Here is a 13,695-nt window from a genome sequence, read left to right as displayed (position 1 = left end):
AAGCACTGCTGTCCAAGCACTAGGGCCACTTAAGTAAATGAAGGACAGAATTTAAGGGCAGCATACACATTTTGACCCTAAGAGCTGTCTTTGTGTTTATCAATGAAATTGTTAATAACATATAAAAATCAGTAAGTATTTATCAAGAATGAACCAATTTAACTCCTGTTTCCAATATTTCCCATTTTTGTTTTCTGATTGGTTGATCCCCCTCCTTCCCTTCCTTCCTTTCATTACTGTTTTTTTTTTTTTTTGGAGGGGGACGACAGGATCTGGCCTTGAACTTGCAAAACTCCTGCTTCTGCTTCTGAAGTGCTGAGGCTTCCAATAAGCTCAACTCCTTTTCCAAACTTAACTGATTTGGCGGTTATTTTCCTTTAGAATTCATGGGCCAGTTAGTAATTTTTTAAAAAGACCTAGTGTAACTTGGCCATTTGCTCTCTTATGAATTTGCTTTTTCTGAAGGCCATTGATCAATAAGGGAATATTAATTTTTAGTCAATACTATATCATTCTCAGGGTCCAGGGATTTGCTGGGTAACTCCATAGTCTATATTCCTACATGATTATTCCTGAGTCCCTCAGTCACCCATCAGTACCTATAGGGAGGGGCCCACAGCTGGCAATCCAGGGCAAACCCTGGAGCAACATGCACTTGGAACAACTAGACCTGTCCCTAACCAAAGTACTCAAGGCTCAGGATGAGACATCAAGGCAAGGGGCTGGGGAGGATGGTCACCTGACACCTGGTTCGTCAGCCATACCTCCAGAAGGCCTCGCTTCAGCAGGAACATCTGGTCTGCATAGGAGGTGGTCCCTCGGAGGAAACTTTCCACAGCCCGGGCCTGCCAAAACCTGCAACCCAAATGTTGACCCCTGGCTATGGCTGCCCTCTCCTGGTTGAGGTTCAATTCCCCCAGGGTTGGAGCTATTTGCAGCCAAGTATCTGACATTTACTGAACATTTTCCAGTTCTGGGCCTCATCCTTAGGTCTTGAGAACAGAGCAGTGAACAAGGGAACGGCTGTCCTTCTATCATGGCTCACAACTCAGCAGGGACCAGTCTTCCACATGACTGTACCAGAGAAGGTTTGTATGGCAGAGGTAGTAGCATCCAGGCTTAAAAAGTGGCCGCTAGTTAAGTGCCATGTGAAAACACTCTCAGAAGACTGGAAGGACATGGGCTTGGGAGCCAGGGAGGTGTGTGGCCAGCAGCAGAGCATGTGTGGACAAGCCACTGAGCTAGAAAAGAGGTGGCAGACACTGAGTAGCCCAGATGGCTCAGCTGGGATCCATGAGGGAAGGTCTGACTGGGCGAGGATGAGGTGACAGGGACCCTGTAGGCACAGGGCTGCTGGAATCCCTTGTCTGCAGCCTTCACAACTTTCCTGAGGTGACTAGGAACTCTGCAGCCTTCTCCTTGGTGCCTGGTCACCTAGCAGATGGCTCCTGGGGCAGCTTCTGGCTTTGTTTTTCCCATGCTGACTGAAGCAGGTGTCTTTCTTCTCATGCTTATTTCCTATGACTCCAGGTAATGTCACACAGGCAGGGCCGGGATCCCATTTTTGCCCCATCTCTCTAGTGCCAGCTTGATGAATGCTCAGTCCTCTCCTGGCATACCATGTCGACGGGGGTACACACACTTACCATCTGAGTCATACGGAGCCAGTGGCAATGAGGGCAACTTCCCCCATTGGTGACCACTCTTAAGGAATGGGTACTAGAGACTAACCAATTGGGAAAGCCCTGGCTCCTAGGCCCCGAAGTGCACCTGTCCATAGACTCACCTGAAGGAAGACTCTGCTGGCTCCTTCTTCATGACCTGCAGCAGCCGAGTTAGTAAGCCCCTCTTGCCATCACACACCAAACTCCTGAAAGCAAAGGGACAGAGCACTGGTGACAGACCTGAATGGCTGACAGGGACCACTGAGCTAGGTTCCTGTGCTCATGTAGATGGATGACAGAGTAGGTGAAGCAAGGATGCTCTCTTCTTCCACCTTGTGCCAGGACCTCAGACACACTGCAGCTGTCAATCCAACAGCCCAGTGCATTTCTATTGCATCTTAGGCCAGTTTTCCCTCCTCAGACTGGCTGGGAAGAGGCAGAGGCACATCCAGGGCCAGACATGGCTCAGAACAGCCAGAGGAATGGCCATTTATATCACAAGTGGGTTTAATCCAGGCCACAGCAGAGTATGCCAGATGGAACAAAGTTTGTGCCAATTGGGCAGGGCCCAAAGTTCCTTTTCCTGCCCCAGGGTCAGTTCCAGCTGAACTGTGGGCTTCCAGGCCTTAGCTTCTTGTCTGCGAGGCAAAGGCAGTAGGTAAGAAAATGATTAGGCCTGTCATGGTGTCAGGTGTCTGGGCCCTTAAATTCTCTCTTCACACAGCAGCTTCACTTCCACCCCCTGTAGACATCAGGGTGGCGCTGTGCTCATCTCATCAGGATGCTGGGGAGTTATGGCTCTGGTTGCTGGATAAGGTCCACACTTCATAAGCTCCTGTGAGCCTGGCATGTCACTGTGCTGTTCCCAAAGATGAGGCAGACATAGCCAGTACACGGGACTTGATTCTTGGCAGGGGGCAAAGATCTGCTTACCCTGCTTGGCACAGTTGTCACTGGCAGGGGATGAGGATATCAGCAAAGGGGCCGTTTGCATGGGACAAGGTGGAAGGACAGAGTACAGCTGACCTTTGGCAGGGGCCACTTGAGACATGTCCTCTACATACAGAGAGGAAGGTGATGATGGCACTTCCTTCTGAGGGCTGCTGTGATGTTCAGGTAGGAAATGCAGATGTGAGTATCTAGCACATGAAGCCGGCGGGGCATGGTAGCTACTCTTGAGACAGGGCAGGTATGCACACCTGTGTGTGCCCTCCTGCAAGCCCTGTGGCTACAGCTGTCCCCCACCAGGATCACCTGTCAGTGTTGAGGACAGCTTCCACCTCAGGGATGTTGGCTTTCAGAGAGATGGCACTGAGTTCATTTAGCTCCTGATTGTTGAGCAGCAGGTACTTGTTCCTGAAACAAATGGGTTCAAAGGGTAAAGGGCAGGACCGGGGCTGCTGAACAGCACTGCTGTGGAGGTTCTGCCCCTTCCTGTGGGGAAGAGAAGCTGAGAACCCACCAGCACTTCCACACCTGGTTGTCACTCACTGCCAATGCCTTCCCTTGGCATCTCCAGATCTCCATGTTGTGCACTGAACATTTCTATATGACTTCTCAAAGTCACCTGCACTTCTGCATGGCCAATCCCATCTGCCATCTTATTCCTGGAGTCTAGCCCTGCTGCACCATTCTCAGTGGCCAGAGCATCACATAAGCAGAGGCCTGACCAACTGTCACAGATCTGTCTTCTTCATCCAGGCTCGTCATGATGGGTCTGTGCTGAGACAGCATCTTCAGCTGTCTCCCACAGGAAGGGAACCCTCACACAGCTCCTTGAGGGATTTTCAGAACAGGGCTTAGACCCTGTCATTATTGAAAATGCTTCCCCTAGCTCCCACCACTTCAGCTGTGTAATGCCTAGGGAGTGACCATGACTCAGGCCCTGTGCAGCCAGGCTACCTCTGCAGCCACACTACAAACCGAGCAGCTTACACCCACCACACCATCTGGCCACTCTGGTTTTCATGAGCAGGCCATGTCCTTCCTGCAGTGGCTTCTCCACATGTGGGCCTTCTGGCTAGAACACTCTCTCACGCTTCCTCTTCATCTCATTCAGGCCTCTGCTCACAAATTGCTTCTGCAGTAAAGAGTCACTGAGTGCCAGCTGGCCAGCCAGTCAGGAAACCTGCCACTGTCCTTTCACAGAATTGTGCTCTTCTGTCCCCAAATACTAGGCCCATTTGTCATCATGCATTCTTTTACTGGTGACCTTTTCTAATGTTATACTTCCTTCCCAGATGTGCCCTTCACGATAGCATGGGCCAAAGTTTCCATTCCTCACTGTATCCTCTGAGCCAGGCATATAGAAATGCTGATTTGAGAGACTGATGAAAGCTAGGAACAGACACAGACACACACAACCACCTAAAAAACCCAAAGACAAAAAGAAAACAAGTGTAATTCTGTAACCTATGGGTGCCTTCAGCCATAGACATCCTCCCAAGAGAGAATCACAAAGAGACAGAGGCCCCTAGGCCACACTGTTCTCACAAGAGAGAATCACAAAGAGACAGAGGCCCCTAGGCCACACTGTTCTCACAAGAGAGAATCACAAAGAGACAGAGGCCCCTAGGCCACACTGTCCTAGGGCATGCTCTATTAGCTTGTACAATGCTCCAACACTTTAAATCAACATTTAAAAATCAGGTTAACCCCCAGCACTGTGAGAAAATCAAAAGGACAAACTCCCCATTGTTAACTACTCTAGGCAGTTCACAGATGCTTTAATTTCTTTGGGAGACTAAAAAAGTAAAAATAAAACCAGAAGCCATGTACCAGTGTGCCCACTTCCTTGTGAGCACACAGTTGTGGTCACCGAAGTCCTTACTGTAAAGCTCAGATCAAGATCGTGGGCTTTCACTCCCTCCCCTGCACTGTTTTCCTTATAGTGGACAACCATTTTCATGCACATTCTCCATGAAAAGCTTAAACATTAAAAATCAAAGAGGAGAATATCTTAAAAAGTGTGTGTGTTGTGGGAGTCAACACATTTCACTGTGAGGGGGCAGCAGTTGTCCTTTTAGGGGGCTGTGGAGGTGCAGGAAAAACCCAGTACAGATGAAGGCGGGACAGACACTCCAGGACACCGGGCAGTTCCCACCAGCCCTCCTGAGTCCAAGGTCAGAGAGGAGATTCCGGGACAGGCCTGTAGACGGCACCTCCAGGGCACACATACTTACTCATGGTGGTCACTGAAACTCTGGAGAAGCCTCAAAAACTGGATCTTCAAGGTAATGTCCTATAACAAAAATTAAAGCCACAAGAGTCATGGCACTTCCACATAAAACAAGTGAGCTCTGGAGACATCTATCTTGCTACACTGCTTCTTTTGAGTCCCTGTCCTCAAGCACAGTGGTGGTTTTTCTTTAGTTGAAAAGTCAGGTGTTCATAGCTGACCAGTGTCAAGGTAAACTAATGTAGACTTTTTAATGTAGACTTTTTCTGCTAACAACATTCTTGCATATTAGATTTAAAAAAAAAAAAATCACTCCAGTCCTTTTACATATGATGCTGATTTAGAAGCTAGAAGAGGAAACCAGAGAGCCCAGGCAGAGATGCTTAGGAGCTGAGGGAGGTGTGTGGATGAGAGAGGAGCCTAGTTACAACAAGGCTATGGCTTCAGTGCCCTGCAGTGACCAGGCAGAACTAACCTGTGAGCTAGAGAGCTGAGCAAGAAACCTGCCTCTTAGGCGTGGCTGGTAGGAGCTTTCTAGGAGAAATACCTAACTGAATGACGGGGCCAAGAAATTAAACATTAAAAGGGAGCTCCTTTGAAAGAACTAGCTCAACAATGTCCAGGCAGAGGCTGTACAGGTCCCCAAGATGGTCCCCTCCCAAACACCACACATGCCACCCTGAGGGTGTAAAGGCCCAAAGACAAGCTAATGGTACCACAGGAACATCTCCAAGGGAACAAAGAAAACAACTGACAAACCATTAGAGATAAATTGCAAAAGGAAAAACAGATGTAGTGTGTTTACCTAACAAATAAAGACCAACTGGTCTCTGAATAAGTCAGATATGTTATCTAGACATGTAAACTATACTCCTTTTAAATTATTTACTCAAATGGACGGAATGAAAAACAATCTGACAGGGCCAAAGAGAAGGACACAGCAGGAGGCAGGCAGGAGGCAGGCAGGGGGCACTGAGGAAGTGCAGGTTCAGGGACCCAGGGCACAGGCTTCTGCTAGCTTTACAGCCTTCAGGTTGGAGCACCTTCCTGCTAATGGTGTGGGAAGGCATATGGCCTGTCTTGTCAGAGAAAACGGAAGCTCAGAGATTCTGTGACAAAGCTCAGTGGCAAAGGACTTCCAGTTCTCAGTTTAACGCTCTATCTGGGTATTCTGAGAAACAAAGACCTTCTGTTCTCATCTTCAAGAACAAGACCCTCAGGGAATCAGCAGCAGCACCCCTCCTCTTAAAGGTTTATTTTATTTATTATGTATACAGTATTCTTTCTGTATGTTGGCTTGAACATCAGAAGAGGGCATCAGAACCCATTACAGATGGTTGTGAGCCATCATATGGTTGCTGAGAATTGAACTCAGGACCTATGGAAGAGCATCCAGTGCTCTTAACCTCTGAGCATCTCTCCAGCCCCCAAAAGCAGTTCTTAAAACAGCCAACTCATAGCAGTTAATATCCTGAATGTTCCCAGGCTCTCTTACTTACCGGGCTACAGTCACAGTTCTGGTTGTGACCATGGAGGACAAGGGCAGATGCTGAATGCTTCCTCCAAATCAGTTTGTCAAACAAATTATTGAGTCCTGGGATCAACTTGAACTCAGCAATCATCCTGTGGACCTGTGTGGGGTGGGAAGGGAGAAACAGGGAGACCAATGTATGCCCCAGATCAGCAAGGCCTCTCCTCAGTACAAATGGCCATCCTCAGGATGAAGAAAGCAATTGCCAGAACCGAGTGCTGCCATTTAAAGATGGCATTCACACAGCATCTACCCTGACTGCACAGAAAAACCGTCCTTAAAAATTTCTGTATGTGAGTATGTGCACATCTGTGCTGGTGCCCTCAGAACCTAGAAAGGGTATCGGATCCTCTGCAGATGCAGTTATAGGCTGGCCTGCAACTAACTATGAGGAGTGAGTCATCCTATTTGGCTTAGAAAAAAAAAAAAGTTTTGTTTTTTGGTTTTTCAAGACAGGGTTTCTCTGTCCTGGAACTTGCTTTGTAATCCAGGCTGGCCTTGAACTCACAGATTCACCTGCCTCTGCCTCCCTAGTACTGGGCTGACAGGCATGCTTCACCACACCCAGCAGCGTGAGCAGTCTTTATGGTCTGTTTTTCTGTGGTACTCTGGTCTTTTGAGGACCCATTAGAATCTCCTGTTAAGCTGTACACATTTTCTTTATTAGGTTTCTGTGTCACTATGAAAGGCAGTCTGAAGGAGGAAGATTTGTTTCAGCTCCCTGTGTTTTACAGATGTCTTGTGTGGAGATGAGTGGTAGAACAGAACAGTCCCCGTTGTGACAACTAAGAGGCAGAGAAAAAGACAGGGAGGGCACCAGGGACAAGAAACCCTGAATGATCTACCCCCCAGTGATTTACTGCCTCCAATAGGTCCTTCCTCCTTGATTTGAGAAACTCCTGAAGTGTTGCTGCCACCTGTGAACTGATGGCTACTGATGCCAAAGTCAGATAAGACTTTGTCTCCTTTGCCCATCTGAAAAAGCAAAATTGTTTGAGATATGAATTTCTCTCCATACTGTGAGGTTGAGCTTTTCTTGTTGTGATTTAAGAACATTTTCTTGGGACTGGAAACTAAGAAAGGACAACCCAGAGTCAGGACAACCAGGGCTACACAGAGAAACCCTGTCTTGGAAAACAAAACCAAAACAACAAACAAGACTGTTCATGAGGTTTCAGAGGAAATAGGATTTAGAGGTCATTAATAATACAGTCTGGCAAATAACTTGCTTATATTCTGCCTATATCCTAAAGCTTTGTGGGAGGCTGAGTTTAAAGGTGACAGACTTAATTTGGAAGGAGGAAATTTTAATATAGCATAGCACTTGGGCTGTGGCATGGTTATTGCTGGCTGCTTCTAGATAATTTTACAGTGAAAACTGGGAGCAAAAAACAGAATTTATAAAGCAAAGTAGGTTAGCCAGAAAAAGAAGGAATTGAAAGTTGTGGATAAAGATGGGAAAGAGATTAGGGTCATTAAAAAGAAGCCAAGCACTTTGCACAGGAATAGAAAACAGACAGGGAAAGTGCCTATTAGACTCCAGGATTAGAGGGATCCCACCTGCCCCAGGCTTAGGTATAAGGCCAGAAGCTTATTGGAAACACTCTCCTGAGAGCAGACAGTGGTCAGGGTGCTTTGCTCACACAAGGCCATCTATACAAGCACACTCCCATGTTTGGCTTGCCAGACACTCAAAGACCACTGTAGTGGCCCAAGGAGGCATAGCCATTACCTATTTTAGTAGCACATGTTGGTATCACTCACAGGATATTAGTTTTTTGCTTTGTTTTTATGACAGTGTTTTGCTATATAGCCCAGACTGGCTCTGAACTTCTGATCCTCATGCCTTCTCCTCCCCAGTGCTGGGATTATAGATTTACAACACTATGTCCAGCTCATGTGATGCTGGTTTTGCAGACGTGTAAATTGCAAGACTTATGGAATCGCGAGGCTTTCACTGAGATTTCAAAGGAAGGTCTAGAGCGGGGAGATGCATGAACCCAAGCTGTGATGGAGAGCCCAGGATGTATGTATAGCAACCACAGAGGGAGCTGCAAGCAATGGTAGAGTCTGTCCGGGAGAGATGTCAGGAAGGCTACAATGACAAGGTCACAGGGCAAGGCTCCCACGCCACTTAAGTTCACCTCAAGAAACCACACTCCTTATTCTAAACACAGGGCTACAGGTTTCTCTGATGAGTTTTGGTCTCACTTTCATCTAGCCTTTCTTTGCCAGTCACCAGAGGACCTGAGTTTGGTTCTCAGCATCCAAGTCAGGTAGCTCACAACTCCAGCTCCAGGGGCTTTGGTGTCTTTTCCTGGCTTCTATGGGCACCAGCACACATGTATGTGTGACACACACACACACACACTCACACACACACTTTATTTTACAAGGCTTATAATAGTAAAAGGCTTGGTGCTCAGTGTTCAGCTGGAGGGTCTACTTTGGAGAGCTTTAGGAAGTAGAATCTAGTCTGTCTCCAGCTTTTCCTCTTGGTTTCTGGCTGCACCAGGAGGAAAAATAACCCCCTTTCCCTTTCCCTTTATGATACTTTCTCAGGTGTCTGGTCATCAGTGCAAAATTCTGGCTAATTCAGCACCACTTTGGTGACTTGGACACCAGCCATGCTCACAAGTTTCTGGTGACAGGGCACGCTGGTACAACTGCAGGAGGATGTTTGGGCACTACTCCTCAAATTTACAAATCTGTATTTCCTTGGTCAACAATTCCCCTTTTATCATCAGCTGGACCCTTATACATGATAAATGACATTATGTACTACATCAGTGGTAGAGACATTATAATACCCAATGCAGATATAATTTACACTCAGTTAAACAAATAATGATACATCCAAATGATGGGATAAACGGAAAAGAAAGAATCCAAGTTTTTCACAGATGCTGAGCTGTGAACAATCAAAGAAATACAAGTGTGTGTGCTGTATTCAATTGAATGTATAAAAATCGTATTTGTGCCTGTAAGTATAAAATAGCTATAGAAAGAAATACTGACAATGGAGAACTCATATGTACTCCAGGACGCTGAGGCCCAGGAGGGGGATAGGCTCCATTGATTCTACTAGTTTGTATTAACTCTGGGAATTATGTGCCTACTAATTTTTTTTTTTTACATAACATGAAACAAGACCCTTGCTACCTCGTTAGGACAGACTATCCCTGCTATATGCACAGCCAGAGAGCGAATGAGGCTGGAACCAACCCTACGATCAGTTACTGTTATTCTATGGGCAGTGAAGCCCAGCAAGACTGTCCTAGACAAGGTCAGCTAAGGACACGCTACAAACTCAGGCATCTTGTCCTGAGGTCTGCCTCTTTCTAGCTAACCACTGGACCGAGGTGGAAGAGGTAGGTTACAGGGGAATGTCTTTGGAGGGTATTATTTAAGTCTCCCTGCTGGTCCTGAAGTAAGCAATTTTGCTCTGCACACTTTTCAGTCATGATGTGTGACCTAGTTATAGGCCAGGAAAAACTCAGTCAAGAAAGCACGGACCTCTGAAACCATGAGCCACAATAAACCATTCCTCCCTATAAACTGTTTCTACCAGATGTTACCATGGCAATGAGAAGCACCAGTTTTCAGGTTTCACAGTGAGCACAGTTCTAGGCTCCGATCGCATATCAGAGTGGCAGCTGCTTTACTGCACCTACAGGGCTGGACCTTTTTTTTTTTTTAAGATAATGTTTTAATTTTTTGAGATTAAATTACATCATTCCTCTTTTCCCTTTTCTCCCTCTAAGCCTTCCCCCCATTATTCCTTCCCCCTGGCTCTTTCAAGTCATGGCCTCTTTTGTTTTTAGTTGTTATAGAGTGTGTGTGTGTGTGTGTGTGTGTGTGTGTGTGTGTATGTGTGTGTGTGTGTGTGTGTGTGTGTGTGTATAAATACAACCTGCCCAGTCTATGTTACTTCTATGTATGTTTTCTGGGCTGGCCATTTAGTATTAGATAACTAACTGGTGTGCTCTTCATAGAGTCAGTCTTTTTTTTTTTTTTGAGTCAAGGTTTCTCTGGTGTAGCCTTCTTGGCTGTCCTGGAAATCACTATGTGCACCAGGTACATATTGTCAATCTTTAATCTTGCATTACTAAAATAAAAGTTTGTTCTTGGCTTTCACAATCACTATCTAGAAATGCTGCCTAAAGCCCAGAGCAGACACTCCAGGCTCTATAATCAGTCTAGTTTCCTTACGAGGAGGCAAATAACGCACAGAAAGGGCACCAAGCTGAGAAGACCTGGTGAAGTTACACCTGGCACCCCACAGGTTATGTGGCATTTGCTCTCATCTCTGAAGTAAGATCCTATTGGTTTTATCAATAAAAACACAAAGTCAGATGTTTAGGTAAATGCTGAGAGATCAGAGAAGCAAAGAAGCAGCCAGTCACTTTTTACCTCTCTGCATCCTCAGACCGAAATAGCCGACATCCTGTCATACCTGGTCTTATCACTTCTGTCTCTGTCCCATGTTGTCACTTCCTGTCTCCTCTTTGTCTAGTCCTCCAGACCTCTATGGTTAACTAGTGGATATCTCCACCCTCTGATTCCAGGCAAACTTTATTTGTCACAACACAACTCTCCCATTCTGAGGTTGGGGAGCACCCACCTGGTTTCGTTGACGCCCCATCAGCAGCACACACAGGACGTAGAGCACTTCCAGTTTGTACATGATTTCATGCATAATCTTCATTGACTGGGGCAGCTGGGTCCTGGCTGAGGTATGCGGCAGCGCATTGTCCCCTGAAGTGCCTACAGGAGGGGACACAGTGGAGGCTGGCGTAGCCCCAGTAAGATGGGTAAGGTATGGCTCCCTGAGAAAACCTGCTCTACCCACAGGCCTGCTGTGAAGGGATTGGATTTAGAGAGCCGTCAGACAGGACTCAAACCACCATTAGACATTTTAAAAGCCAGGAAACCTCCTCACACCTGCAAGGCCTCCTGTAGTTCTGCACTCTCCAACACTAAGTAAGGCATTCTGACACAGCCAGTGCAGTAAGTAGCCTCTCCCTGCTGCTTCCTGTCACCAACCAGTCAGTCAGTCAGATGTCTGGCACCAAATTGTGGAGACCACTCTTCAGGTCTCCAGTGACCAAGCATTTGGTGCTGTCTACATATTGCTGGCAGCAGGAGTTCCAGTTTTATAAGAGTTCCCTTTAAGGAACCTCTCTTATTCACTTTATTACCCACTTGTGAGAGCCCAGCACTGGGTTCTTAGAAGAGATCTGAAAACGGACAGTGATGCACGAAGATGGTAAGAAGCTGCACGGTGCAGTGGTTAAGAGCACAGACACTGGGCCAGGCTGCAGGTCTAACCCCAGGCCTGGCTCTGTGGTGTTGGGGAAGTTGAATTACTTCTTTGTACTTCCTAGTCATCCTCATTTGTGAGACAGTGGTGATGTCAGTAGCAAGTACCTGCTACTGTTAAAAGGATAGAAAGAATTAACATACAGAAGGTGCTTAGTACAATGCCCGAACAAGTAAGCAACATACAAGGATGTTAAATAAACTTAAGAAAAGAAAAAGAATTCTTCTGCTAATGCTTGCCTGCTGTAATTTAGAAATTTGAAGTTAACTAATACATAAAAACATACTGTACTTATTAATGGGGCATATTAGATGAAGTTTTGATTAGATAGACATACAAATACATTGCTTAATGAATGGCTTAATCAAGTTAAACATTATCTTTTCAAGCATCCAAAATTCTCTATGTTTTTTGAGATATATAATAATATAGTATATACTTGTCTATAATCCCAGGCAATAACCCACTGGAACTTTTTGTTTTTATTTTCATTTATTTATTTGGTTTTTCAAGACAGGGTTTCTCTGTGTAGCCCTGGCTGGCCTGGAACTCTCTAAGTAGACCAGGCTGGACTTAAACCCACAGAGATTCATCTGCCTCTGTCTCATGAGTGCTGAGATTAAAGGTGTGTGCCACTACTGTTGGGCTTTTTTTTTTTAAATTTAATTTAATTTACTTATTTATTTTAGGGATGGTCTTACACTGTAGACCTGGCTAGCACGGAACTTGCTATGTGGATCAAGGCAGGCGTGAACTCAGACATCCACCTGCCACTGCCTTCCATGTGATGGGACTGGTGTGTGCTGCCACACTCTGCAGACTGGGATTCCTCATTGTCATCTAACTGTAAGTCAGGCACTTGTGCTTTCTTTTTTGTCAGTCTGTGTGCTCGTCCTGGTAGCCCAAGTGGCAGCAGGCAAAGCTGAAGGAAAAAATGTACCATTAAAAAAAATAAATCTAAGTGAGAAAATGGTATTCATTTAGTCTATTTTTCTCTACACAGGAGAAAAGCCAGGCTCACTCCATCCCCACCAGGATATCCTCGCCAGCACCGAGAACACCAGGAGAGTCCAGTGGTCTAAGGAGACTGGGCAGCAGCACACAGACTCTTGCCTTAGCCACACTTGAGTCTTGAACACTGTTATTTAACTGGCTCTATAGAGCTCTGGGGAGGCCTGGAGGAGGACACAGCTATGGGAAGGAGGAGGTCCAGAATGGTACACATACAATGCTGGCAGTAAAGAGTATCTATGAGGGAGGGCTGGGGAGGGCAGGTCATGTAAGTGAGCACAGAGAGAAGGCAGCTGGAGGGGCAAGGTGAGGAGGAGGGAAAGGAGAGAATGTGGAGTATGAATTGTTACCTGATAGTTTTAATTTGTAGTTTTTTAAATGGCAAAAGCTGTTGGGCAGGTTTTCATATGTATTCAGCCTTTTTTTTTTTTTTTTTTTTTTTCCCTATTTGGAAAAATGTCTATTTGGATCCCTGCCTATATTTTGGAATGAGCTGTCTTTTTATTATTCTTTTTTGTTTGTTTTTTTGGTTTTTCGAGTCAGGGTTTCTCTGTGGTTTTGGAGGCTGTCCTGGAACTTGCTCTTGTAGACCAGGCTGGTCTCGAACTCACAGCGATCCGCCTGCCTCTGCCTCCCGAGTGCTGGGATGACCCCCGCCCAGTGTCTTTATTTTTCTTCTACAGTGTTCTTCACATGCTTTGTTTTTTGATTCATTTGCACGTTTGTGTCTGTGTGAGACCAGAAAAGAGCTCAGGATCCCTGGGAATCAAATTCATGTCCTCTAAAAGAGCAACAACAGCGTTCTTAAGAACGCCCCTGGGCCATTTCTTTAGCCCCATATTACTGGGCACTGAACACAGGGTCTCACTTGTGCTAGGCAAATTACACCCCTAGACCTCTTTATACATTCTGTATTCAAGTCCCTTATTACAGACATGGTTTGCAAAGCCATTCTGCTCCTCGGGTCAGTCTTTTCACTTTCTTGGTG

The 13,695-nt window shown here is 46.0% G+C and overlaps 1 protein-coding gene across 4 annotated transcripts in view; it reads right to left on the bottom strand.

Annotated features, from left to right (window-relative positions):
• The window catches only part of Trpc4ap (transient receptor potential cation channel subfamily C member 4 associated protein), an 82,104-nt gene that overhangs the window by 8,985 nt on the left and 59,424 nt on the right, over positions 1–13,695 (bottom strand). For 2 of the 4 annotated variants that reach the window (XM_027421372.2, XM_027421375.2), the window contains 6 exons: positions 10,998–11,164; positions 6,342–6,473; positions 4,847–4,905; positions 2,919–3,020; positions 1,787–1,870; positions 765–855 (listed from right to left, as the gene is read on the bottom strand). In XM_027421372.2, the coding sequence (XP_027277173.1) occupies positions 765–855; positions 1,787–1,870; positions 2,919–3,020; positions 4,847–4,905; positions 6,342–6,473; positions 10,998–11,164 (635 nt within the window). The remainder of the gene's footprint in view (positions 1–764; positions 856–1,786; positions 1,871–2,918; positions 3,021–4,846; positions 4,906–6,341; positions 6,474–10,997; positions 11,165–13,695) is intronic. The other 2 variants (XM_027421373.2, XM_027421374.2) reach the window with 2 other exon arrangements.

The sequence above is a fragment of the Cricetulus griseus genome, chromosome 6 (assembly GCF_003668045.3).
Source record: "Cricetulus griseus strain 17A/GY chromosome 6, alternate assembly CriGri-PICRH-1.0, whole genome shotgun sequence".
NCBI classification, from domain to species: domain Eukaryota; kingdom Metazoa; phylum Chordata; class Mammalia; order Rodentia; family Cricetidae; genus Cricetulus; species Cricetulus griseus.
The sequence above is the reverse complement of the archived record's forward strand: the minus strand, read 5'-3'. Positions and strand labels throughout refer to the sequence as shown.